At 41.1% G+C, this 27,569-nt stretch overlaps 4 protein-coding genes and 1 long non-coding RNA gene across 8 annotated transcripts; 2 read left to right on the top strand and 3 right to left on the bottom strand.

The window, feature by feature from the left end:
* Positions 1-1,643: 1,643 nt before the first annotated feature.
* On the top strand, positions 1,644-6,078 carry LOC148398320 (serine/threonine-protein phosphatase PP1-gamma catalytic subunit A). The gene is made up of 7 exons (XM_088377244.1): positions 1,644-2,045; positions 2,257-2,388; positions 2,504-2,734; positions 3,082-3,186; positions 4,754-4,977; positions 5,065-5,199; positions 5,440-6,078. The coding sequence occupies exons 1-7, from the start codon at positions 1,991-1,993 to the stop codon at positions 5,527-5,529; spliced, it is 972 nt and encodes a 323-aa protein (XP_088233370.1). The 5' UTR covers positions 1,644-1,990; the 3' UTR covers positions 5,530-6,078.
* Positions 6,079-8,164: 2,086 nt separating this feature from the next.
* pptc7a (protein phosphatase targeting COQ7 a) lies at positions 8,165-16,874 on the top strand. Its single transcript, XM_088377247.1, has 6 exons — positions 8,165-8,724; positions 10,155-10,334; positions 11,847-12,045; positions 14,460-14,583; positions 14,662-14,791; positions 15,007-16,874. Exons 1-6 carry the CDS (start codon positions 8,523-8,525, stop codon positions 15,063-15,065), a joined length of 894 nt encoding a protein of 297 aa, XP_088233373.1. The 5' UTR covers positions 8,165-8,522; the 3' UTR covers positions 15,066-16,874.
* Positions 11,789-14,596, bottom strand: LOC148398319 (uncharacterized). Its single transcript, XR_015858782.1, has 2 exons — positions 14,274-14,596; positions 11,789-12,065 (listed from the first exon to the last, which is right to left on the bottom strand). It is a non-coding gene; the product is annotated as an uncharacterized LOC148398319 (long non-coding RNA).
* On the bottom strand, positions 16,591-21,249 carry rad9b (RAD9 checkpoint clamp component B). 4 transcript variants are annotated; one of them, XM_088377234.1, is made up of 11 exons: positions 21,096-21,249; positions 20,783-20,853; positions 20,568-20,699; positions 20,353-20,467; positions 20,159-20,258; positions 19,633-19,739; positions 19,386-19,492; positions 18,463-18,527; positions 18,232-18,357; positions 17,717-17,870; positions 16,591-17,214 (listed from the first exon to the last, which is right to left on the bottom strand). In XM_088377234.1, the coding sequence occupies exons 1-11, from the start codon at positions 21,127-21,129 to the stop codon at positions 17,092-17,094; spliced, it is 1,134 nt and encodes a 377-aa protein (XP_088233360.1). In that variant the 5' UTR covers positions 21,130-21,249; the 3' UTR covers positions 16,591-17,091. The 4 variants fall into 4 exon arrangements, with proteins under 4 accessions (XP_088233360.1, XP_088233359.1, XP_088233361.1 ...); XM_088377233.1 differs by having other exon boundaries at positions 17,696-17,870; positions 21,096-21,232; XM_088377235.1 differs by lacking the exon at positions 20,353-20,467 and having other exon boundaries at positions 17,696-17,870; positions 20,159-20,226; positions 20,604-20,699; positions 21,096-21,232.
* Positions 21,250-21,870: 621 nt separating this feature from the next.
* On the bottom strand, positions 21,871-27,074 carry LOC148398316 (ubiquitin-conjugating enzyme E2 G1-like). Its single transcript, XM_088377252.1, has 6 exons — positions 26,894-27,074; positions 25,255-25,357; positions 25,082-25,179; positions 24,781-24,959; positions 24,573-24,678; positions 21,871-23,407 (listed from the first exon to the last, which is right to left on the bottom strand). Exons 1-5 carry the CDS (start codon positions 26,934-26,936, stop codon positions 24,592-24,594), a joined length of 510 nt encoding a protein of 169 aa, XP_088233378.1. The 5' UTR covers positions 26,937-27,074; the 3' UTR covers positions 21,871-23,407; positions 24,573-24,591.
* Between the last annotated feature and the right edge of the window lie 495 nt (positions 27,075-27,569).

The raw sequence follows: 27,569 nt of genomic DNA, 5'->3' as shown, positions 1-27,569 counted from the left end.
TCATACTAAAGTTAGTTTTATTGATTTACACTTCCTGCCCATGTTCTGATCACCAGCCACGCAGTTAACCCTCAACTTCTACTTGATATCCCATTTGAAAATAATGTCCTCGTGAGTAATATTTTATTATCTTGAGCGACATGGGATCAGATATTCTGCTACAGACAACACCAAGGAAAGACGTGAGAGGAAATTGTTAGTATTACATGTTTTTTCCCCCATTATTATTTATAACTCCAGGGCAAAGCTAGAGTGAAAGATTTAAAACTAATAGGCAATTGATGCATCAGGGACGCTTACATTAGTCTTAGTAAAATGACTGTCAGCAATTTGGCAAAAATGATAATTGAATTGGTTCCTATAGTATGTTTTGATAAGTTCTGCTGAAAACAGCTGTCATTCAAAGTCAAGCATTAATATCATTTATGTTTTAAAATGATATGCAGTGATTTGTATGAACACGCAGTGTTTCTTTGTGAATATATATATATATATATATATATATGTCCCAGAAAACAGTCCAACAAAGGGGTGAAGGGGCCATGTCAGATGGTAGTGAAGCAGATAATAACAAACTATTCTAGGACATTGCGTTCTCTCTCTTCTCACTGTCTCTGCTCGGGACACCCTTTTCAGCAAAGTGGCTGTTATTGACAATATTTACACACTCTTCATAGGAACATTAAGTTCTGGAAATGGAAAATAGAGCAAATTAAAGTTCAACAGCATCGGTTTTCAGAGGACATAACCACTGCCCACATTCAGAAACATGAAATTATTCCAGCTTCTTACACTATTGATGAAAAAAAGGCAAAGCAACCAAGCATTGGTGCATTGTTCCTTTGTAATCTGCAAAAACGTCAACTTTTCTGTTGTATGCTAGGACCCAATGGTATATGTAATGTTTTTTATACGTTCAAGCATGACCTCTGATTTTAAGCAGAGGTTTGCATCCCTACTCTGAAGTACTTTATTGAAGAAAAAGAGAATTTTCTTTCTCATGCAGATTTATTTAATTATTGTCTAACTATACATCCTATCAAAATAATGTTTCGACCGTTTTCGACTGGTGCTAAATACTGTTGGCTGGCGCTATCTAGTGGCCAGTATAGGTACATTTGAAACCTACCCGACTGAACGGGCTCACGTTTGAGTATTCATGTAGAGTCCTCAATCATGTAGAGTCTTCAAAGATTTCACTTTAAAGTAAACTCCTCCAAAGTTTAAAAATGTGCAAAGATATTCAAAATACTTTTTAAATGCTCAAATTGGATGCATGCATCAGCATGTATCATTGTGGAGAGGGCAGGGGTAATATTGAGGGTGAACACTGCCTTTTGTCGGTTTACATTTCACCTTGTTTATAGTACTGTGCTGGTCTGGGTAGATGGAGACACTATGTTGAAGGTTCATGTCCATGCTCCTGTTTTAATGGGGCCTCTCTGATTTGCATTAACAATAACAAATTGGTTGTTCACGTAAAAAGCAAGTGTATTCTTTTTCTGCACTTTTTTGGGAAGTTTTATGTCACTCCTGTCATTAGCTAAACATATAATTACAGATACAATGGTTTTACCACATCCTACCCCGAATACCTATCGTTGCATGTCGTTTCCGTTTTATGGGCTCCGTTCCAGTAGGGGGCAGCAGAAGATTGGCTTGCTTCTCGAAAACTGCTGTCTGGCACTTTCGACAAGGTGCGGCAGTAAAAATCAGTCAAGGGATCTTTGCGCAGTCAAATAATCGTACACAAAATTTCACCTTTCCCAGTGAAATTTAATAGTTAGATGTAGACATTTTGAGAGCTACGCGTATCGGTAAGTTGTTCAAGGGTGTTCGAGTGGCTACTTCGAGACAGGCTCAAACCAACGCATTTGCCCTCCACCGGAAAACACACAGACGCTAACGTTTAGCGCTAATGCTAGGAGAGCTCGCAGTTACCCCTGAGACCTAGATTCTATACCGTCGATATTTTAGCAGCAACACCACGATGGCCGATGTCGACAAACTCAACATAGACAGCATAATTCAACGTCTCCTAGAAGGTAAGTCTATTTTGTCAAGAACTGTGTTAACCTGGTCGATGATAGTCGCGCCGTTTCGGCTAGCCTAGCATGTTTGCCAACAACTGGAGAAGCCTTCCAAATCAATTATTTTGCGACATCAATGTGAACCACTACACACTTCTAACCACCGATGCGTTTGTTTCATATAGCGAGCGCGTCATATGATGTTTTTGACATATTTGTGTACCAGTGAGAGGAGCTAAACCTGGGAAGAATGTTCAACTGCAGGAGAATGAGATTCGTGGATTGTGCCTGAAATCCAGGGAAATTTTCTTGAGTCAACCCATTCTTCTAGAGCTTGAAGCTCCTCTCAAGATCTGCGGTATGATATCCAAATATATTTTCTATCAGAAAACACATCCATGCTCAACCTAAGGATGCGTTGTTTCTCACTATTAACTCATTCCAATATTGATCATTGTCTGTTTCTCTGTCAGGTGACATCCATGGGCAATACTATGATTTGCTGAGGTTGTTTGAGTATGGAGGCTTCCCCCCAGAAAGCAACTACCTATTCCTGGGAGACTATGTGGACAGAGGGAAGCAGTCTTTGGAAACCATCTGTCTTCTGCTTGCCTATAAAATTAAATACCCCGAGAACTTCTTCCTGTTGAGGGGGAACCATGAGTGTGCTTCAATCAACAGAATATATGGCTTTTATGATGAGTGTAAGTCATCTTGTATATTGTCGTCCACATAACATATAATTGTCCAAGTCATATTTTAATATTTTTCAAGAAATGAACACAATTTTTTAAAACACACTATTTTCCCCACTCGCTTGTCAATATCAATTTAAAAAAACAACAACAACAATCTCTTTGCTATTTATTTTCTTCTTTTTCAAGAACATTGGAATATGACTTAGGCAGTTATGCCATGAGGTCAACAAATGTTTAGTGAGGTTAATGTATTGTTTTTTTCTCACAGTGGAATCACCTCACTGAATTTTGTGTTCTGATTTACTCATTTGACTTAATTGTTAGTTGAATTTGCTTGCTTTTCTTTGTTCTAGGTAAAAGAAGGTACAACATCAAGCTGTGGAAGACTTTTACAGACTGTTTTAACTGCCTCCCGATTGCCGCCATTGTGGATGAGAAGATCTTTTGCTGTCATGGAGGTGGGTTTTTGTCATCTGAGCCAAAGAAAATATTCATAGAGCAGACTTGGATTCAAGAAATAAAATGACTTCCAGATAACAGGTCCTTGCAAAGTATTGACCTTTTTACAGTGAGGAAAGTTTGGTAAAAAAAATATTCTTCAGGGCTCTTGTTTTGATAGCGTTTAATAATTTGGAATGCACCAAACATTCAGCCTAAATATGTCTTTAAAGGGGCATTTCGGCGGGCAGAAATAGAATATGGTGATAATGCTAACAAAAACTGTTATGCAATGTTGCACCAACCATCCTATACGTTCCTACAGTGCTTTAGTGTCTCCCTCTAGAAATTGCATCATATCCGCATCTTCTGATCAGACTTTTGACTCGGTGGAACATCTGCTTTAACATCTGCCATCATGGCCACCGCGGGTCCTTGGCTGAATATGGCATTATCATAATACAAATCGCCCTGAGGAGTTTCCTTTTCAGAATGATGACTCGCTGTTCTGCTGTGACCCTGTTAATGGGCATTCAAAGGTTTTGTAAGCTGGTGCTTACACAATCAAATACCCTGAGAACGTCTTCCTGTTGAGGAGAACCATGGGTATGCTTCATTTAACAGAATAGCTGGCTTCCATGATAACTGTTGACTCCATTCAGGGAAGTCATACTTGAATTGCTGATTCCATTGTTCGTGTAGTCCCAAGGCTCGAAATAAGCGATTTCATATTGCTGGTTTTGCCTCAAAATTAATATTTTGCACTTCTTAAATACATATTGAAGACCAAAACTGAGACTCAAATGCTGATCGTTAAAAGTGTACTGCGAGCATTTTCACGCTCACTTGAAAGAGCAAGCACGTGTTTGTCAATAGTCACAGGCTGCACGGAGCCAAGTCGCACCAGTAAGAGCTCGCAGAGGAGAGACGAGCGATATAGGAATAGTGAAGAAAATGAAGACACACAGATCAGATGCTCAAAGAAGCCGCACTTAGTGTTTTTTCTCGTTGCCAATTTTAACTAGACACAAGTTATATGAATGCTGTTTTGCTTTTTGAGTTTTTTGTACTCTAACTTGTTTTGTAGCTGTACGAATAGTAAATAAAGGAATGATTAAAACTTTCTATAATTACATTACAGCATAAATCATTCTAGCTTTGCTTCGAGACAAAGTAAAATAAAAAAACACAAAGTAAATTTAAAAAGAAAACTGTTGAGTTTACGTGCGTGTCATATCGCTGGAACTGGTACACGGTGCTAAACTAGCCTGCACTCTTTGCCAATCAATCACAGGGCTGAATTGTATTCCTCCTTAGTTTTAAAACTGTTTTCTGAATTTTGTTAAATTGTTTGGACATAGTCAGCTGTCTCTTCTATGGAAAAGAAGCAAAGCCTTTTGAGTCCACCGCCTTGGCTGTGACAATTTCTTGCAGTGTGGTTTTAAAGCAAACAAATTTGGTAGGTAGTTTGACGTCAGTCTTTCATTTGTCCTTGACTGAGCTCTGTGCAATTTGGCAACTGAAGTTAAAAAAGCACATTGGCAGTATAGCAATGTTTATTTGTGCTGGTCTGCTCTTTTTGTACAGGACTTTCTCCTGACCTGCAGTCCATGGAACAAATCAGACGCATCATGCGCCCCACTGACGTCCCCGACCAGGGTCTGCTCTGTGACTTGCTCTGGTCTGATCCGGACAAGGACGTGCTAGGTTGGGGGGAGAATGACCGAGGTGTATCATTTACCTTTGGCTCAGAGGTGGTGGCCAAGTTTCTGCATAAGCATGACCTGGATCTGATCTGTCGTGCCCATCAGGTCATTTTAAGACTGTACAAATGTGATTTATTGTTTGGCGTAGTGTATTGAACAAGACTTTAAAATCTCCATTTGTCTTTGTTGCAGGTTGTTGAGGATGGCTATGAGTTTTTTGCCAAAAGGCAGCTTGTCACTCTGTTCTCTGCACCAAATTATTGTGGGGAGTTTGATAATGCTGGCGCAATGATGAGTGTTGATGAGACCCTCATGTGTTCTTTTCAGGTAAGGTGCTTTGGCATTTTATATTTATTTTAACCCCCCGCCCTGTTTTTTGTTTAGTTTTTCAAAAATTTTCTACAATACATTTTTTTATATAATGAATTGATATTTTTCTTCATTAACAAGATGTAACAAACCAGTTGTGTTTTTTTGGGAGGGGTGGAATGCACTAGTGCTCTTCTAAATGCCGTAACATGCCATGTTAAATTTGCCCTCATACTTCTTTCTCTTTTGAACTGATAGATTTTGAAACCAGCTGAGAAGAAGAAGCCTAATGGCAGCCGCCCCGTCACTCCTCCTCGCAATATGGTCACCAAGCAAGCAAAGAAATAAAATAAAACGTAGGCTGTACATGAGGCAGCCACTACTATTCTTTTGTCCTTTGCATTTGAGAGATTGGTTAACCTTAATGTTGCCAGTACTGTTAAGATGTCCACTCCCACCCTTTGAAAGCAAAATATGTTGTTGTTTTGTCCACAGGGGTCAATTGATATGTCACCATGAAAACCTCAGGTGTTTTGCACTCCATTTTGCAGCTACTCTTTGCCACATATGACTGTTGACTCATGAAAATCATAACAAAAATGCTACGTATGCACAGGAATGCCTTGTTTATAGCTGTGCACAATTTTATCAGTTTATTCTTGTCATGTTCCCCCTCTTGTTCTTTTCCATTAATGATTATTAAAGAGCGTTAACAATATAAGCAGCCACAAACACCACTTTGCTGTAAAATTCAAAGTCTATTTACAGTCAGTGTCTTGGAACATTGACTCATCGTATCACCTCACATTTTTATTGAAGTCTTGTGCTAAATGACATGACTAAACAAGATCTCTTTTAATGTAAATCTTTCTAATAAACTGAGTGTATTTAAGGGGATATTGATGTGATTGTCTTTTTATGCATTCACTTTCAGATGTAATTACACAAGTGTTATCCATATACATCATCTGGAGCAATTAAAAAGCTCCTGCTCACCAGAGCTGCTGATTATTAAATAAGTTCAAATATGCAGAATGCTACAACTGTGTTTTGCTAGGCATGCTCTGACCAACCAGAGGATAGAAAAATGTGACATTATCAAGGCATGAGTTTAAGGAGGGATTTGAAATCACATTGCTAATGTATAGGTTAGGTTACATCAGATGATTCTGAAGGCCTGGCCAAATTGATTTGATAGATTTTGCTCTGTAAGATGGTGAAATCAGATTGGGAAAATGAAAAAACAAATGGACAAAAGTACTGAAGCAATGCAGCCAAGAGAAAGCATGAAATGAAGAGAATAGGCTCATGAAAAAAAAAAAATTTAAAGAATACGTATTGGAATTTACTTCCGATAGAGTTTAGACCAGCTGAGGCCTTCATAAAATTGAGCAATAGGGCCTCTCCAGACTGACCAAGAGGCAGATGCGGTCTTTAAGAAAATTCATTTCATCCATTAAAACATTTTCAAAGAATTCTTTGATGAAATTCATTTCCATATTGTTATGGATATATATAATATATACAGCGTTTGTAATGTAGCAGTTTTCATCTGTGTGTGTTACATTAGTATATTACATTGCATAGGAGAACAATACACACTTTATAATAGAGTTCACAATTCAATAGCATTGTTTCCAATTAGATTATAGATGTCCATTTCACATTTTTTGATACGATGAAAGCTGCATAATGGAAGGAAGGAAGGGGGCGGGGTGTTGTGGGGGACTTCAACCTTGTATTTATGAAACATCCTCCATCCTCTATACCGCTTATCCTCACTGGGGTTACAGGCTGGAGCCTTTTCCAGCAGATTTTTTTAGGGGGGAGGCAAGAGGCGTGGTACACCCTGAACTGATCGTCAGCCAGTCGCATGCACATAGGCCATGGATAAACAACGAGTTAAACTCAAATTCAGACTTTTACAACAATTTAGAGGGCACGTCCAGCTCGGGTCTCCAAGGGCTGCTGTAGATTCAAATGATCAACTCACCAGCAAGGTCTGACGACACTTGATAATGATCCTGAAACAGGGGGGACAATGGGCCTTGAGTTTTGATACTGTTGCGTGTTGTTTGAGATGTCCATTGTTGAGCAAGGAAAACAAAGATGTGGAGTAACAGTTGGTTCTTTATTGGCAAGATCTTGGGTTGTTTAATGGCGGCCAGTACATGAGGCATGGCAGCAGATGAAACAACAACCCCCATTCTCCAAGTCAGAAGGTTTTATACTGTCCGGAAAAGGCGGGAAAGCGTCACCTGACCATTTGGTACCTATGTGTATTGGGAGGTTACTGCCCCTATGTGTGTCTCTTGATTGAACAGTCATGTTTATATATAAAATAATAAGAGGATTTACACATACCTGAACATGAAAAAGTATATGAGTTTGTCTAACCTAACAGAATATGTACACATTGCTGTTTCACCCACTTAGCGGCCCGGTACCAAGTAACCCACGGAGCGGTACCGGTCCGCGGACCCGGGGTTGGGGACCACTGGTCTGAACGACAAACTAATGCGGAGTGTGATGTGGAAAGATATAGTACACGTATATTTAATTGTTTTTGAGGTGCTCATTATGAAGGTTTTTATGATTAATAATCCACAAATAGTTTTTGCACCACTTCTGGTTTGAATAATAGATTACTGGTTTGATTTGATATTGTTGGGGTTGTCCAATTGTGACAACGCTCTTTGAGACTTCAGATGGGGGCAGCACCTGAGACGGGAGCGCGGGGGGCTGTCCTCTAAACTGAGGTCTGTTGCTGAATTAATAGACTAAAGAGTAAGCCAACTTGAGTTACTTTAGTTTAGTTTTAATTAATTAATAATAATGAATAGAAAAGGAATAAAAGCTCTCAGCAAATGCCCCCCAGGTCGAACTTTGGACAACGCAGAATCAGACAAGCTCAAAAAAATAATGCGGCTGTAATGACTCCTTATATGGCATGGAAGGTTGCGTAAGGATGATGACGTCAAAGAAGTCACAAGACCGCGTGGGTTGAGCTGTGTGCGCGAGGCCACAAAGCAGCTGCATACACTGTGTCTAACGTCTTCAAAGACACAAGTAGTACCATGGCTGCGGCGGCCAACGACGGACAGCACTTTTGGGGCGGAAAGGACAGCGCTTTCCTGTGATTCCCTTTGCGTTCTCGTCGCGGGAGGAAAGCGCCGCCACACCGAGCTCATTCTCTCCGCTTTGTTTGTTCTCCACGCGTGCAGCTCGCATCTCTAGCAGCCTCCAACAGGTCAACATTCGTGAGCTAACGTCGAAGCTAAGCTAGCGCGACCGCTAGCTTGGCTTGGCCGCCTCCGAGGTTGGCAGCTGCTTCGTGGGGAATGTTGTCCGTGCTGTCGTACGGGAGACTGGTTGCCAGAGCTGTCATCGGCGGACTCTCTCAGACGGACGGCCGCGACTACAGCCTGGTGACAGCGAGCTGCGGCTTCGGCAAGGATTTCCGTAAAGGCATTCTGAAGAAAGGAATGTGCTATGGGGACGACGCATGCTTCATCGCCCGACACAAATCTGCCGATGTTTTGGGTGAGTCACGGGCTGCATTGTCTTCCTTTCTTTCTCTACCACTTTGCTACGCCACGAACGCTTTACAATAATGCAGCACGAATGTTGGAGTTGTTTTCAAAAATCCTTGTGGAAATCAGGAGCACAACCCACGGAACCCTTGTCACCTGCAAAATCATAACAGACCGGATTGGCCCACTCAACGATCTGAAGCTTGTCACTTTGGAATTACAATTGCAATTTACATCAGTGATTTCCAAACTCTACTGAGCCATGTGCACATACCCCAAAGTAATATGTTCCGATACGGATAAAGATTTAAAAAAAAAATGTGTACACTTAGTGGAGACCAGAGTCCAAAGCAAACATGGTGAAGCGGCATGTAACTGTTATGCTGCACGCAAATGGAATAAGATGCCAAAACAAGTAAAGGGAAACCCAAGTAAAATGCTTTTAAATTTACGTGATAAATGTTTTTGTCCCACATTACGTTTGGGTTGAGGTGGCGAGAGCGCTTTGAAGGACAGGGTTGTTACCACGAGTAAACAGGATAGAGGGGTTGAGCACCCAGCAGAGGGACGAGAGAACAATGGGAATACCAACAACCGTGTTAACCTTCAACAATCATATGAAAAAAAACAAAGATCGCTAATGTTTTTGTGAAGATGCAGCCTACATTGGACCAAGTAGCACCATGAAGGCAGATGCAGTCGTACAATTGGAGAGCTGAACTTGAAACTGCAGATTGTTTCTTTTAAAAAATAAAATAGTATACTTGGTCAAAGGATTATGCCGTCTTGATACTGAGTGTGACAGATGCAAATGCATAACCACCTCTGTGAACCTTGGGTTGAATCCAGAGAGCCCCCAACCCCCCTCCCCGAGCCTGCAAATCTGTCTTGCTTCAACAATGAGTTGTTCACTACACAAGACAAGTTGAGAGTCAGGAGGTCCTCTCAGAAAGATGTGTTGTTTTTGGCACTTTGTTGTAAAACAGACCACTGTCTGTTTCTGGCAAACTCTGAGCAGACTTGAGGGCCCTCCATGTATGGTCAGAGAAGTCACTTTTGGGAGTAACAAGACTCCATCTTCCCTTCTAAGAAAACTGTGAGCCGCAAACATAGTAGTTCAGTGGAGCCTCTCAAGTTCAACCAATCCGCTGCAGGATGCTATTTTTATTGGACACTTTTTGGATCAAATTATGAAATATGGAAACTGAACCAATCTGTTTGAGACTTAAATATAATAAGACATGTATTAATGGTTCAGATAATTGCTCAAGTATTGTTTGTCACACAAGTGTAAAGAAAACATGAATTGTTGATTGACGAGGTGACAAACTTGCAAAGTTTACTTTGGTAAACTAGATGCTCACCAAGATTTAGTCTCACAATATTTTCTCAAGTCTAGCCAGATAATGAGTTGACATCTGTGCGTGCGTGTGACTGTAGGTGTGGCTGACGGAGTTGGAGGCTGGCGAGACTACGGCGTGGACCCGTCGCAGTTCTCCAGCACTTTGATGAAGACATGCGAGCGCCTGGTGAAGGAGGGCCGCTTTGTTCCCAGCAGCCCCGTCGGAGTCCTCACCACCAGCTATTATGAGCTGCTGCAGAACAAAGTGCCGCTGCTGGGTGAGCGGAAGCACACAAACTCAAGGCAGTGATGAACATCTCAGAGTCCTCTGAAAGGGATCCGTCACTGTAATGACATGTTTGCTTTGTAGGATGGATTTGGTCGTAAGATCAAATCTTATCTCCCCAGACGTTTGTGAAACTTGGTGAAAAACAACCGAGAATGGACTCCCTGATGCCTAGCAAGTCTTCACTCTGTGGAAGCAAGCGGCATAGGGTCGCCAAAAACGAATGAAAATGACCAATTCTGCTGTTGCCTTTGCAAGACCAGTTAGGTTACGCATTATCGCGAATTTACACGACATTCAGGTGTGTTCGGCCATCTGCGCGGGGGTGGGGGTGGGGTTAACATACCAGCTCTGCGGAACCTCTGAAGCCGACTCACCGAACCCCTAGGGTTCGATCGAACCCAGGTTAAGAACCACTGGTTTAGATGGTGGTGATTATTTTTTTTCAGTCTATGACCTGTTCCATGTCCTTGTTCAAGTTGACGTCCACAGTTGCCGCTTCCTGACAAAGATTTGTGTCAAAACATGTAATATCGGATGTTGAATAGTAGTACTTTTCCACTCCATTTTCACATGGGCAGTCTTGTACTGTTCAATGTTCTTTTTGGGCTACAGTGTGCCTTGTATTGTGGTTGGAAAGAGAATGCGGGAGTGAGTCATAAGTCCTTTTTGAAGGTTGGTCCCAGAGAACACATTTCAGTGTGTTCGTCAATGAGTCACCAACGGGGTGTGGCTTCGTTTGTCTCCACCACAGACTCATGTTTCATTGGATCTCTAGAATAGTGGAACCACCACATTCTCACATTGGACTGATTAGTGTTGCTAAAGTTTATTCCAGTGAAACCTTTTTCTGGACAAGGAGTTACATGGCAATGTTAAAGAATGCAATAGCCAAAGCTGCAGTTTTTTTGGGGGAGGGGCTTGGTTTTGGTTGGTCAGTCGGCTGTTTTTTTTTTTTTCCTTCCTCCACAGTTACTGCTAATAAATATTTAATTTGTCATAGGATATCTTACTGAAAATTTTATCAAATAATCAGGTATTTAAAAAAATCTTGGCTAAGTAACAATTGTAAAAACAAAAGGCAAAACCACACTTCCACATTATACTAAACATTTAGTACTTGCATAGAAACTGCAAAAAAAAATTGTTGCTGCAATGAGCTTGACTTACTTGTTCCGACAGTGTTACACATAAATAAATACTCGGGGCGGAAAAAGCGAGGCACCCGTATTACTGGAAGACTTGTTTCAGCCCTATATATTTTATCTGTTCGTAGATATAGGCTCTATAACTTGTTTTGGTTGCATTAATATTTCAAGGATGATAATTAATATTTTAATATTTATCATAATGTTGTTGCCTCATAAAGAAAACATTGTATTCATCCTGCTCAGCTAAGATGTGGAGAATCTTAACTAAGACAACAAATACAGATCATGTTGGTTCTTGTGATGTTTGCATTGTAACTATCTTTTCTTGGTATGTGTGTTTTGTGTTTCTGCAGGCAGTAGCACAGCCTGCATTGTGGTGTTGGACCGCCAGAGTCATCAGCTGCACACAGCCAACTTGGGGGACTCTGGCTTCCTGGTGGTTCGTGGGGGGGAGGTGGTCCACCGCTCCGATGAGCAGCAGCATTACTTCAACACGCCCTTCCAACTGTCCATCGCTCCTCCCGAGGCCGAGGGGGCCGTCCTCAGTGACAGGTATGCCCAAAGAAGTGCACCTTTGGCAAAAATCCCAACAGTACTTAATCAATGAATTCAAAACATAGAAATAATATACGAAATACCTTTCCCCTTGGTCATTGTAGATGTAGCCTTAAGCCTAGTATTAAGGTTAGCCTGTCAACCTATGGTAGATGTTTTTTAAATAAAAAAAAATAATAATTGAAACAGAAATTTGCATTTATAACAATAACAAATTCCCACCAAAATGTCCAATTTCGTCTTTTGATTGTTATACACGAGCTTACAGTCGTTTGTGTACGTTTCTCCTGTGTTCTTTCTGACCAGTGCTTAGCAAAACAAGTTTGTTCCTCATTAGTCAATGTACTGTAGTATCAGAGTGCCAGGGTCCATGGACTGCTGTCTCTCGTTTGCCTGCCGAGCAGGCTTTGGATGATCGCCAAGCTTTCCCTTTCACTGGGTCAAAGTCTGGGCGATTAAAGGCTGGCAGGCCAAGTTCACAACCAATCCAGCCTTAAATCACTCTGACTGTTTAGACACAAATGTCTTCCCCTTGCAAAGGCGTAACTTTTTTTTTTTTTTCTATTTTTAATCATCATTTAACTTGCGATACACATTTTGCTTCCTTGTGTCCTACAGCCTACGGCGTCCATTTGAGTGACAGTGTTTTTCATATAAAAAAAACCTGAACATTAAGATTGTTGGCAAACGTTTGCGATCTAGAACAAACCTGGAGGATAAAACATCTGCTACCTGCGCGCACACTTGGGTGGGCTCAGGACTTTTCAGGGCTGAGCAGTTACAATAGAAGAGTTTTTTAGAGCCATCTCAGGGGTGGTTTTAAAGCACCGGCCGTCATGCAGCTAGGAACTGTCCTTTACCAAAAGTAACATAATTAACCAAGCACAGTACCTACATTAAACACCGTAATGTTTGACAGCAACGCTGAATCATATTATACATTTCATATTTACTGATGGATGTATTTGGTGAAAATTTTCATGAGCAAACGCACCACTTGCTTGGTGGGACTCATTCTTTAGAATGGGAGATCTCCAGCAGCAGGACAGAGGCTCACCATTCGCCTTGCCCGACCGTTGCGTCAGCACATCATGCACCGGCAATCCTCATTTTGAATCGCTCCAAAAACAGTGGCAGAAACACGCCACTTGTTAAATGTTATGACACGCGAGTTCGCACAGTTCAGTTGATCCCACAACGCGCCTGTTGTAATCTGTTGTGGAAAAAGCAAAAGAGGCCGTGTAGTGGCAAGTATAGCGTGCTTTGCTGCTAGTGGAAAAGCGGCAGATCGGATTCTGAAACTTAAAGGCTCTCCTAAGCGCTGGCACACCAGACACTTGTTCTCGCTTTAATGGTTTGGCCTTCACACCGGCTCAATTGTGCAATTTGGTGACATCAGGATTTTGACACTGTAACTTCTGACCTCACATTAGGCATGGGCTGATTACCAGTTTACCGTGGAAAAGTCAAGGTTTCAATCACCGCTAAAGCTGGCTATCGCCGGTAATGAGCTCTTCTCTTCTATTTAGAGGGAGACTTCTAAGTAGGGCACAATATAGCTAACTGGCTGCTTACATTGTCTGTTAAAGTCCCGCCTATTTGCCTTCATTGACCCCCCCCCTCCCCCCAATTCTCAGTTAACACTTATGCACGGAGGAGAATGGGGGATGGCGGTCCTGGAGCAGTTACTTTTGCATTATTTTGATGCTGTATGTGAAGAGTTTTCTTGATGATTAGTTAGTGGTAAAATATAATGACAGCAGTGTTTTGAGACAAAAGTTTTTGCAAGGGTGTGTTCACACTAGGAAAGTCGTTTGCTCTGCTTGTTTTGTCTGAAACAAAAGCACACTCGTATTTTTTCCCCCCCCCCACTTGATGCGGTTCGTATTTACTCTGTACTCTTTTGCAAGTGAACTTATTCTATCATTGACGCGTGTGATGACCGGTGCCCCCCATTGGGCAGAAATGAAAAGGGCGGCATGCAGAGCACCAAGCAGGAAATAGAAGAAAACATGCAATTCCTTGCAATCTTCGTGCTGTTGTTAGAGCTGCAAAATAATTTGGTCAATAGCAGTTCAGTCAATGCCATTTTTGTGAGTCTTTCTAAATTTTGAAACGTCGTCGGTGAAAGTTGCTAGCAGGAGCATGTGCTCTGCATGTCCTGACCCACAACATGCTGGCAGCGGCGTGGCTAAACTGAAGGGTCAGCTATAATAAATATTTACCATCGGTTTTGGCTGTGGTATGAATTCAGACCTGAAGCGAACCAAATCGAGGCTGAAGAGAAGCGGAAACAACTGTGATGATGATGTACAAAAGAGGAATAACTGAACACTGAAAATAAATTAGCAATGCACTGTTTTCCCCTGCCTGACTTAGCCGTTTTTGTGTGTGCGCGCGCCCCTCTGCAGCCCAGATGCAGCTGACAGCTCGTCCTTTGACGTTCAGCTGGGTGACATCATCCTCACCGCTACCGATGGCCTCTTCGACAACATGCCTGATTACATGATCCTGCAGGAGCTGAAGAAACTCAAGGTGACTTGCCTAAACACGCAGTTCCGCAAGTGGGTAAAGAGGCCCCGCCTCTAATTCTTGGTTTCTCTTTGTGTTCAGAGCGCCAACTATGAGAGCATTCAGCAGACTGCCCGCAGTATTGCAGAGCAGGCTCACGACCTGGCCTACGACCCCCACTATATGTCACCTTTTGCACAGTTTGCCTGTGACAACGGACTCAACGTACGAGGTGAGTGCATCCGTAACAAAATGCCACACAAACCATAGCCGTGGACCAGCCTACTGTGGACACACGGTAATGGGATTTTGTCATGTAGTTTTCAGGATGAAAAATATCATGAATTGACGCATTTTGTGGCCCTGCGTCTAGTTTTATATGATTACAATTGAATTTGATGAGTACGTTTTTAATTTTGCATGAATATTTTTGGTGTGTGTATCCAGGAGGGAAGCCGGATGATATCACAGTGCTGTTGTCCATAGTAGCAGAATACACTGACTAGGTTCAACATAAGGCTGTGACTGGATGGACTGCTTGGACTCCTGCTGGACAGGATGGAGGACTCAGGATGACATCAGATGTTCATTTTTTTTCCCCCCTCCCAGCATGCTGCAGCTGTTCTTTACACCCAAACATAAGATGACCAGGTGGATGTAAAAACAGCAGCAGGTCCTGAAAGAAAAAGCAGCAACTTTGCAAACCGCAATGGTCCCTGGGTTATTGCCAGCAATAGAAGCTTTCACACGATTGAACGTCTTCGAGTATTGGGCAAACAGGGAGGGCATGTCCATTCAGTTGAGTTGTTCCACTCTTGTAAATGTTAGAGCAGCTTTGTTCTGGGCTGCCAGAAGGAACGGATACACTTCCTCAGTCGTGTTGAGAAAGGAGCTTGCACTCTATAGGCTGGTTAAATGAATGTGTTCGGGTGGGATTTGTGTACTGTTGGGAAAATGAAGTTTCAAGATGCTTCATGAACCAGTTGTTGTGCTTATTGATACATTGAGATGTCACTCTGTTCACCATAGCACACTGATGACATTTTTTAAACCCCCTTACAATGTTATGCAGAGGTGTACTTAGTACAATTTTATAGACAAATGTAATCACTGAGGAGAGTTGGTCAGAGGGTGTAAAATATAATATAATAATGAAATAACACAATTGACAAGCACTGCTTTAGTGAAATCTAGGGTCAATTACAGTGAGTCTAAAAATACAACTGGTTCATGAAGCAAAAATGAAGCTTTATTTTCCTATCACTAGTGTTGCTTTCAGTGGCAAATTTGTCCATGGATGCAGGGAGCAGATATTTTGGTTGTTGTAACTATTCCCCTAACCCTTCCTTCCAGGTTGAGGTTGAAACAATCTGATTTTGTGAAGAAGCAGCCACCTTTTGTATTTGTAACATTTAACACTGCAAGGTTCCGACATGCGTACGTTATAGTCCATCAAGGAGGTGGTTTCCCTTTAATCTCATGGCTGCTGTGTTTGTGTGTATGAGGAGAAATTGTGACAAACATGGAAGAGGATGTGAATGCCGAAGGCGCTGCAGGGCAAAAATCGTGTGGCGGCTTTCAACGCACAAAAGCTGAAGAGAAAGTGTATTTTTTTTTATTTTTATTACTTTAACCAAATAGTTTACTTTAAACCGACTCAAAACATAATTGGCATTTCTGATTTGTTGCTGGAGCACCATAATATGCTGCTTCTTTTTATATGCATCACATATTGCGTATCGTGACGACCACACCTTTTTAGTCTAATAATTTTCCGTCGTTTGGTAATGATGTGCCTTGTATCCAATGTTGATACTGGCAAACATAATTCTTTAAATTCCTGACAGTGTGCCAGTTGGTGAGCTCAAAGCCTCAAACTGCAAGTAGCCATGAGTTAAAATGTCCCCATCTTGCCCCGCAGTCTTGAAAATTAGTTTTACCTATACTTTGCTGAAATTATTTTGCTCAAGTCAGTCACAAGTTCTGAGTGACAGTGATAAAGCCATCCATATAAGATTCCAGTTTACAAGATTGCACTAAAGAACTGTTTCTTTAATTAAGAGAACATTGGAAGACAAAAGGGAGGCAGAGAAAATCATGGAATGCTATATTGGAAAGCATTATTACATGTCTGAGGGCAATCTTAACGTGACTCGGCAATTTCCTGCTTGGGTGGTACGGCTACTCTAGACTACTTCCACCAAGAAGAATTTCTTCGTCGTCCTCCAGACAAGCAAGAGCATGTCTGTATATTTTGAGTGTACACTTCAATGCAGATCTGCTGTACAATATTTAAATAAAGATAGTATTTATTATTCTCTTGTATGAAATGACTAATGCAATTCATTTGCAGACCAACTCATATGCTAAACATTTCCTTTTACTGTTAAATGATTTGAATTACAGATGCAATAAATAACCCAATACTTCCTCTTAAGAATTTGAGTGAACAAGCGGGTTTGTAATTAGATAAATGAGGACTGTGAACAAGTAGACAAAGTAAGTCCAGATGTAACTAAGTCCAGATGACCACTAATACCGGGGGGTCCTTCTATTGTCTCCATCTTCCTCCTCCATGTCACTGTCACAAGCCAGAACAGTTGCTCCCTCATCATTCTGCTCTGATGACAAAGCCCGGAACAGGAGGGAGCAAACCTTTGGAAGCAAAAGTGTGTTAGCTAATCCAACTCATGCAAATGAGTTATTATAAAGAACTCAGTATTAAAGAAAGAGAGCGAGAGATTGCACTCCTGTTGTCTGGATGGCATGTTGATGTGGAACATTTAATGTCACCTTGTTTGCCTCCTTAATAACTAACCCAACAAGATGTCAAAAGCACTTCGCACTAACACACCTGTTAAGTCTGCAAAGCATGGGAAAACCCATATAATGCAGCAATTATTACTATGAATTTATAGTATTATAGTATTAATTTATTCATAGTTTCAAGGTACTCAAGGCACTTCACAACAGTTAAGTCATTCACACATGGCAGCCTCTCTACCACCAGAGTCCTGAATCATGGTCCCCAATCCCAATATGAGCCCAAACCAGATGAGACATAATTTACATTTGATTTTTAGTGCATGGTTAAATATGCTGCATTTTTCACTCATGTGCTGTTGGGAACATTTACCATTGAGGAGGCGCCACTCACAGTCGCATCGGGGGTGCCAATTGTAAGAAGGGTGCGCTTGTGAAGCTCCACCAGAGGAGTTGATGGGTTGATGGGGCTACCCTGGCTGGATGCAACCACTTCCATGCCAGCGTGACGATTCGAGGGTTGATCTCGAGCTGCAACATCTGTGTGCCTGTCAACTCATACATGTTTCATGTGTCCTGGAGTGTAAATCCAGTGGAAATCATAGTGAGGGATTATGGTACATGCAGTCAAGTGAACCTTACACCACAGGTCCCTCAATGTGCCCCACATCTCAGTCACAGACGCAAGACTGACTGTAACAAGACACCAACTTAAGAAGCTAAAAGGAGCCAATGAGAGCCCAGTAGGAGTGAGTGCCAGGAGAGCGGCTCAGGTGGAAAGAGTCAATTAAACCTGCTAATACGCAATCGCAGCAGACCAGGACCAGAATGAGCGTAATCACTTTTAAGTACCACAAATTATCCGTCGCACAGAGAGGTTCACGGCTGCATCTCTTCGAGTGAGGTTACCTGGTCTGTGAAGTTGGGTCTGGGGTATTTGTTGGTTGGGACTGGGAATGGGCTCCACTGTCTGTCAAAGTAGACAACACCACAGTGGCCTCCAGGACCATGTCCGCCACAGAAAAGCACACAGGCCTACAGACGCGGACGGGGCAATGGCCGTTCTCAGAATTACATTCATGATAATTTAGCCAGAGTGTATTTAAATGTGTGTTGCAATGTGTTTGTCTTGAGACTTACATTCCTGCAGCACCAAACTGCACAGAAACTGGTAGGCAGTGCATCTCCGCAAAGGACAGCAGACCCTTAAAAAGATGGAGATATACGTATGTCATTCGAGAGCTCGTAGTTATATGTGATGAATCTGACATAGAGAAAAAGAAAGACACAAAGCAGAAGGTTGGCAGCGGCAGTGCCGCACAGACACATTCCGAGATTACATTCGGGATGCAAGTTGTGGCTGTTAATGCAGGTCAAGTCCGCTTAATTGGACTAACCCCGTGGCCGTTTATCCAAATTTCCAGAAGGCCAATCAAAGTGCTTTTGTGTTTTGATTCTGTTACAAGTGAATCCCTCTGTAGTAGGGTTGAACAATTAATTGAATTCAAATCGACATCACAGACTAGCAGAATGCAAATTTAATTTCTCCATCCATCCATCCATCCATCCATCCATCCATCCATCCATCCATCCATCCATCCATCCATCCATCCATCCATCCATCCATCCATCCATCCATCCATCCATCCATCCATCCATCCATCCATCATATCTATCTATCTATCTATCTATCTATCTATCTATCTATCTATCTATCTATCTATCTATCTATCTATCTATCTATCTATCTATCTATCTATCTATCTATCTATCTATCTATCTATCTATCTCCCACTGAAATAAGTTAAATGTCAAAACGGGCAGCGTACAAAGAGAGACTGGAACAAACAGTGTCCAGATTTTCAGAATGTGAGCCAATCACATGCACATACCCCACCCGCACCCAAACATTTTCTCTCTCTCTCTCTCTCTCTCTCTCTCTCTCTCTCGCTCTCTCTCTCTCTCTCTCTCTTTCTCTCTCGCTCTCGCTCTCTCTCTCTCTCTCTCTCTCTCTCTCTCTCTCTCTCTCTCATGTGACGGGCGTCCGCAAATAGCCACGTTACCCTCAGCTCCTTCAGACAGAAGGTTATGGCCGAGTCCCCTCCGCACAGAAAATTGTCAAACTCGTCGGGGTGTAAGGACATCTCAGTGAACATCATCTTCATGTGATCTGTGACGGAAGCACAGTGGGTGGCAGTCGGGCTTTTGTGTCAATCGAATCTCTCACGAGGTCATCAGAAAGTGATCACGTTACAATTTGGCTTAGTCGAGAGGGCCACAGATAGAGCACAAAATGTAACATTAGCTCACCATTTCTTCCATCGTGGTAATTTCTCAGAATGACTTGGAGAGGAGTTATCGAGAGGGTGACTTCCTCCTGGGATCTTTGGAAGTGCATCACCATATTTGCAAGAAGCCTGCAGAGAAGAGCAGAAGAAACTTATTACAAATGCCACAGCTTTGGACATTTTGCTTAATGCTGTTACTGACCGCCACAGATAATTCAATTACGACTTCCCATTTGGATTCTCTAAAAGTCAACTCAAAAATGCTTTTTGCAATATGGTCTTTGTGCCCCCACGCATCTAAACACGGCGTTTGGGATTAATAATATGTTTGAGGAATATGAATTAAGATGCCCATTTTTATCCATCTCAGGGGATAGCCACTTTTGCAATGGTTATTACAAACGACACAGTGAACTAGTTTTTGTCCCTTCTATACAATAATGACTTTAATAATGACTTTACTCCCATATTAGCTTGGTTATTATTTGGTGTCATATGAGTGGAATTTGTTGGTTGTAATCTGAGAAAAACATGTATGTATGCCTTGCCTGGCAGGACCCTTTAGCACATTGGGACAGAGATGTGAATCAAACACTGCCCGCAGAGCTGTACTCTCCTGGTAACACAGGTTATGGGTTTTGGTGATGCCTAGGGAAAAAGAGATGCTGTGTACTTTACAAGAAAACACTGCCACCCCGTGGTGAAAACTTTTAATTGCGGCATATAAGAGACGATATCCTACCGTGCCGACAGACAAACTTTATCATTATTTTGTCATTGGGAGTACTGAATGAGATCTGACATCGCTCCACATTTCGTTCAATAGAAGTCAAACATCGGAAAAGTGGTAGCAAAGACTTCAGAGCAAATGAAAAACAACATAGAATTTGTATTAGTCTTGATGGGGGGAAATATATGAATTTGTTTTCTATCGATTCTCTCGCGTAATTGCTTTACCTTCACGTAAAGCTTGCATTTAATCAATTCACTCGCCTGCTCTGATGCCAGGCTGTAGTTGTGGAAGAACATCGTTGAGAATAAGAAGCAGCCATATGCAGACTGAGAGGAATTCACTGATCTCAGAGCCAGCTGTTAAAATAATAATTTAAAATATATATATATACTTGGAGGAAAAAGATGAAACAGGCGAACTGTTAAGGAGCCGCACTAACCCCTTTGACGGTGGGATCCAACCACAGCTCATCTCCAATTCGTGAAAGTGCATGAATGGCCTTTCCAAACACTGCAACGTTACATACAATATAATTTTTTTCACAATTACAATTTGTTGGTGTCAACTAAGTAGTAAGCTTTACACCACAAATTTGAATGAAACGGGTTGTGCTAGCATGTTAACGCTGGAAAAGGGTTAAGTTGCTAAACTGAGGACAGCTCGTATTAAAGAGAGCTTCAAGACAGCGTTAAATCCACGTTTGACAACTGTAGTCATAACATTTCACTCGTTTTGACAAAATACTGTATTACCTTTTATACAGTTTCCATCAATGGTACAATTCATCCTCACAAAATGACTGCTTGTAGATTCACGAGGCTATGCTAACATTAACCAAGTGTGAACGCGTGCTCAATAACTATGTAATAGGGCATCACGTAATAATCTATGCTATTAATTTAAGTACATCTAAACAAGCTCTATTGTGACATAGTACGTGGAATTTGCTTGTTGAGAACAATTTTGAAAGGATTTTCAGCATTTAATTGCATTGGCAAAATCAGAAACTATTTTTAGTCCCAGAATATTGAAGTTAGTAACTAAAACACATTCACTGTCATTTTAAATGATTAAAATTGAAATATGATTGAATAGAAAATGTTAATACCCAGTTTATAGTCATGCATTCCCCCAGACGTCATTGCATCATCTTGCAAAGCATCAACATTTGTAACACAAATAATTACAATAATATTGAAAGTGGTATTTGAGTTGATATCCTGCAATATTGAGACATAAAATTACTGACAAATCCTGCAATATTGAGACATAAAATTACTGACAAATAACATCTTGAATAACATTTTTCTTGAAAATGTTTCATGAAAATATTGCTAGCGTTGGGTGAAAACCTCCTACCTGTATGTCAAAGTCTCACATTTGCCACTAATCTATACTACAAGTCATTTTGTCAAGTGTTGGAAATGACAATGCAATGTTTACAGTTGAACGAATTGTTTCCCTTTTTCAACAGTACTACAAATAATGCAGGCCAAAGCCTCATCCAAAGGTTTCAAGAAAAAAACACTCATTTTACATATTTTATTGAGCATCATGTCCAATATACATTGCATTGACACAAAATGGAAAACAAAACAAGTAGTAGCAACGTTAGAGGGTGGATTACCTGGACACCATTTTCTACACGTATTGCTTGATGACATTTGAAGGACGCACCAAATCTGTGCAAATACAGTGAACACCGGTCGGCGTAGGTCAGAAAATTCTGACGTAAAACATTGACAGCAGTGACATGATCAACTCATTCAACTCTGCTTGGATGTGTTAAAAATCAGTTCATATTGGTATTGATGCCATGGCTTAATCATTGGCAAGTTCATTATTTAGGGGGAAACAGCAGGTTTTTTGGTTTTCAAAGTAAAAGGAGTAAACAGGATGATGTCGTTATCCAATGACAAAAAGTGTTTGTGTCAACTTCACACGAGAAAAGAATAACAGCCCAGATCCTAACCATAACGTGATACATGTTGGCTAAATGTGCACCGGGAATAAACTGAAGATGGAAGGTTTTACCTGTCAATCTACCTACAGTCCTCAGCATTTCTAAACCCAAACAAATATGAAACACATTACCCACAGAGAACACCAGATGTGCAACAAAATACTAACAGCTATTCCGAGTCAACAATGGAGCTCCGAAACATCCCCGCATTGAGAACTCGACAACCAAATTGAGGTAAATTCAGATGTCACAGCAAAACGCACTAGAATTATCACAGCTTGAAGACCTTTCTCCATCCTCCATGGATCGTTTTTGGTTGCAGTAGTTGAAAGAAATCTTAATTGACTAAGAACGGCCATGAGGAAGTCCATCCCACCAATTGCTAATTGCAACATTGCAAGTTTAATCCTGAGAAGTTGGCACAAACCTCGTGTTAATGTTCACCATGCATGTGCAAGTCAATATATGAGGGGATGGTGGCTCCCAAAGCAGAGTAAGCCGTTCCGTTCACAACAACAAATTGCAACAAGAGAGATTAAAGGGATCATGCACGTTTGAGCCATTGCTAGACCCTCGCATAGATAGCAAACGCTAGCAGGTGGCAAAAAAAAAAGGTGTTTAAGTGCCACAAAAAATATCTTATGATCGCTTTTTAAAAGAAGTTAAGCCAATAAAAGGCAATAGAGAATCAATGACGGTGTTGAAAACCACAAGCACATTTATGATGGGCTGACATGTACAGTATGTAGTTGATTTGGCAAGGGGGTGACGTAAAGGATTTCATTTGTTCGACTCAATCCACCACTAAATTGCATAAGAAACCTGGTCGTATAAAGTAGAAACTGTTCAGCAGCTGATTAAAAAAAGCAAGTTCATTTACAGTAGTGACATATTTTACATCATTAGTTTTCCAAAATAAATAAAATTAAATATACAATTCCAGGTAGGAAGAAAGGGAATTTCGCTGGTAGTGTTCTCAAATTTGCTCTTCTTGTGACAAACGATTGCAGAAACCAGGTTGAAGGTCAACCAAGTCCTTTTGTCTTGCAAAACAAGGGGTGCACAAGTCGCAACATTTCCCTCTGGAGGTTTTTCCTTAAACTGGGGAGGGGGGGGAAGACAAATTACAATCATGTCCTTAGTTACATCACACAGGATTTTACACGTCATATTTTTTTTGCTCCCTCATTCCAAAACGTGTGATTGATTAAAGGCTCTAAATCACGGGTGTCAAACTCAAGGCCCGGGGGCCAAGTACAGTCCGCCACATCATTTTATGTGGCCCGCAAAGACAAATTGTACATCAAATTTGTGTCATTACTAGAATTGCGAATTGTCTTCACTTTTAATATCTTTTTTTTTTTTAAATATTTGACCAGTTTTTACTCGTCTGATTTGAAAACGGGTTATTTGTCAGTTTGTTTTGTAGCTTTTACTGTATATAATATGAGGTGCACTTTCATTTATTTGGGTTGACAGTCATAATGGCCCTCCGAAAGAAGCTATGACTACAATGCGGCCCGCGAAAAAAATTAGTTTGACACCCCTGCTCTAAATTGTCCATAAGTGTGATTGGAACTGTGATTGGTTGTTTGTCTCTGTGTGCCCTGCGATTGGGTGGCAACCAGCTCTGCCTATTCCTTGAAGATAGCTGGGATTGGCTGCAGCACATAAACAGTTTGGAAAATGGATGAATGAAATCACTGCAGTGACACAAAAAGACCACCAGATGGTAGTATATTATAGGATTTGGTTGACAGTCTAACTGAAAAGAGTTAATTGTATTTCTGTCAATGTTCTCTCATAAATGGGGTTTTAGAAAAAACACTTGAATTCAGTCTCCTTTGCCACTTCCAGCATTAAGAACCAAACTTGTTTTTTCATTTTAACATTCACATTCAGTCTGAATGTACAACACATGCGAGAAATGGAAACCCCTATCTTTGGCAGACTTCCACATTAGCGTGCTGAAACGATCAGTCGGAATGGCCCTTGAGAGAGGATTACAGGGATGGATGAAAACCCACTTATGTCAGTCCTCAGTCCGTCCTTTTTTTAAATAAAAATGTCTCCTCCCCTGTCCTTTGTCGGCAAAATGGGCATCTGTCCAGGACAGTGCCCACCTCTAAGTTTTACAAAACGTGAAGCATGACAAGGTTTTCATCGAGCGACGATTAGTTTTAAATGGCACAAACAAGGGAGATTCAATTTAACTACAAAAAAACAAAAATAACAACAAGTAACTTGAACACTTTTTCATTCTTACCCTGGACTTTACGACGCTTCTAGTCATAGGCCATCTCTTGACTTTTTCTTACACAACGAGCCACTTTTCTCTTGAATTCACCGTTCGGGTCCTCCCGCCACTCTTTCTGTAAACAAAACAAGTTTAATAACATGGCAATGCCGAGGATGACTCAAAGCAAAGGGAAGATTGCATTTCCAGTGTGAGGAGTGTACATAGTTCAACTCACCGCAGCATCTACATTAGCTGGCGAATCGCTGTTGGGGTCTGCCAACATGGAGATGACACTAATCATGATTGTCTCAACTGTGTGGATGGGGAGCCAGCGCTCTTCGGGTTTCTCATAGCCAAACTTATCCTCTCCGGGCTCATGCAGAATTGAGATGCACACGTCCCCATTTTTTGCAACTGTTTGGATCGGGTACACACATCGAAACAGTCTGTGTAAGGTTGACTTAAAAGCTTTAGTGTGACGTCATGGGATGATATCATTCAATGTTAGTGTGCATTTGTGTCTACTGAGCATCTACCGTTCGGGTGCCAGATTTCAGTGATGAACTTCATCTTTGGCGGTCGAAGAGGATAGTCATACGGGAAGGTTAAATGCGCTTTAAAAAAACCTCCTTCGCTGCAAAAGACAAGAGGACAAAGTTAAATGTTTTAAGAAAATAATGGCAAAGGTGTCTTGGAAGTGATGGCTTACAAAAGGGTATCTTGGGGACCAATGATCACAACTTCCCATTTATATATGTCGTCGTCATCTATTAGACCTGCCGAAAAGCCCTCCACGGGGTTCTTGTTGAGCTCTGAAATAAGAGACCAGGGATGTTTTAAATGAATAATCCAGATAAACAACACATTTAGGACAGTTGTAAAAATGGCAGACACCTGTCATAATCTGAAGTGGGTCAATTTGCACAACTTTATACGGGACCGTGGAATTGTCAATGTGGAGTAAGCGTTTGGCAAATACAAACATACTCACTAATCAAAAATATTTACTCCACATTGGCAGTTTCAGGCTTGCGTGATTGTACCATGACATGCAAAGAGCTGTGCGTTTGCCTCAGTTGGGTGCGAACGGTTTTTGATTATGATTAAGAATCAGGCAAGGCCAAGTTATGGCTCCCATATGAGAATGGTTGGCTGACAAATACAAGAATAGCTTAAATTTTTCATATTTTTCATCAACAAAAGTAAGCTTGTTGGTGGTATTGCAGTAGGGGAAAGGTATATCTGGAACTGGCTTTATTGTTTTGCATTTGCGATTTTGAGTACAGCAGTCCAATCACACTAGACTAGACTCAGTGTCCACTTAATGTTCTTATCTTTGTTATCTTAACCAAAGGGAAAGCATGATCTGCATTCAGTCAGAACCAGTTTAGTTGTAGTCCAGACGTGAATCTGATTGAAACGATGTGGCATAATCTTTAAAAGGCTGTGTATGCTCAGACAGCCTGCAGTGTTGCTGAATTAGAGTAATTCTGAAAGGGTGAGCCAGGATATCTCCAAAGAGATGTAAAAGACTCACTCAAATGGCTTCCGTATACAACAAAAACAAAGGAATTGAGCTTGCTGCCAATTTTTGAAAAGGACAGTACATACACACACACACAAACACACACACGCGCGCGCGCGCGCACACACACACACACACACAAACATCAAAATTAATTAATTTATCAACAAATAATTTACATTCAAATTAATACAGTCTATTAATTAAAGATGAGGACTAGCAATAATTTAAGGTTAAATTGAAGTATCCAAATCCTCTGATTTAAGTCTTCAAAAGTACTTCCTCTAGTCCTTTGTGAAAGCAGAGTGATTAAGACATTTGCAAATACGTATACTGTTTAACTTTGAAAAAATAATGACCAAAGCAATTGTTGCGCGTGCACACACACGCGCACGCACACACACGCGCCTAAATAATTGGTTAATGTCATTTGAAAAATGGACACTACAAAGTTCTACATTTAGAAACGCAATGATTTGTCATCCTATGTTACGAAAACATGATAAAAGTTAATCGTTCCCTGTACTGACAATTCCTTTGTTCTGTCAGCTACTAGTGACGAAGTCGCTAGCCCGTTAGCAAGACTACATTAGGATTCTGGTTGTTTCCTAAATCATTATTCAGCCGATGTTGACTAGGAATTTCAGTTTCTCAACAGACGCCAATAGCTACAATTGTATGCGTCGCTGCAACCATCGGCCAGCGCGTTGAATTTACCTTTCTAATCTTAACCTGATAGCTTTGCATGGCTAAAACACAAACGTAGCTCATAGCTACGTAAACTTTACATTCGACTACTTTCCCATAGCGATAAACATTTTACCTGCAAGTTGTTTTCGAAGAAGTAGAGCTGATTGTTCGGTCATGGTATGTGTGCGTTATTGATAACTCTGGTTTTATAAACACTCCCACACAAATTTAAGCTAGCCCCAGATCTGCTGCCCGCTGCCGATTTCCCCCTATGTTTTGACACAAGGTTCAGCTGCTGGCTTTGGGTGAATGCGCATGCGTGCATATTACTGACAGATAGCGAGTGCCCAACCGTACAACACTACTAAACACATATACATCCATGACAACAACCTCGTGATTTTTACATGGAGTAACAATGCTAATAAATAATTCAACCCCAGATTCTTTGGATTTAACATATGGCATCCAATACATTTGTAAAAAAAAAAAAAAAAAAAAAAAAGACGCAAATCAGATGTATGTCGCTGTATTATACTTGATTTGTCGACTTTTACATTGTTTTACTTGAACACAAACAAAGCCAGTCAATCATACTTTATCCTGAATGACTCACGTTAGGTCAAATCATTACATTTGAAAAGAAAGTGAAGATCACTGCTGTAGAATTGTTTTGAGTCGAGATTGAACGAATGAATGTCTGAATGAATGAACCCAGACGAAGAAAGTCGGATACTTCTAAGTGTAAGTAAATGCACCATTCCCATTTTGCGGAAGAGGAGCCGTATCGCCTTGTTTGCTGAGCAACA

The sequence above is a fragment of the Syngnathus floridae genome, chromosome 5, assembly GCF_059516105.1.
Source record: "Syngnathus floridae isolate MCC-2025c chromosome 5, RoL_Sflo_1.0, whole genome shotgun sequence".
NCBI classification, from domain to species: Eukaryota; Metazoa; Chordata; class Actinopteri; order Syngnathiformes; family Syngnathidae; genus Syngnathus; species Syngnathus floridae.
The sequence above is the reverse complement of the archived record's forward strand: the minus strand, read 5'-3'. Positions and strand labels throughout refer to the sequence as shown.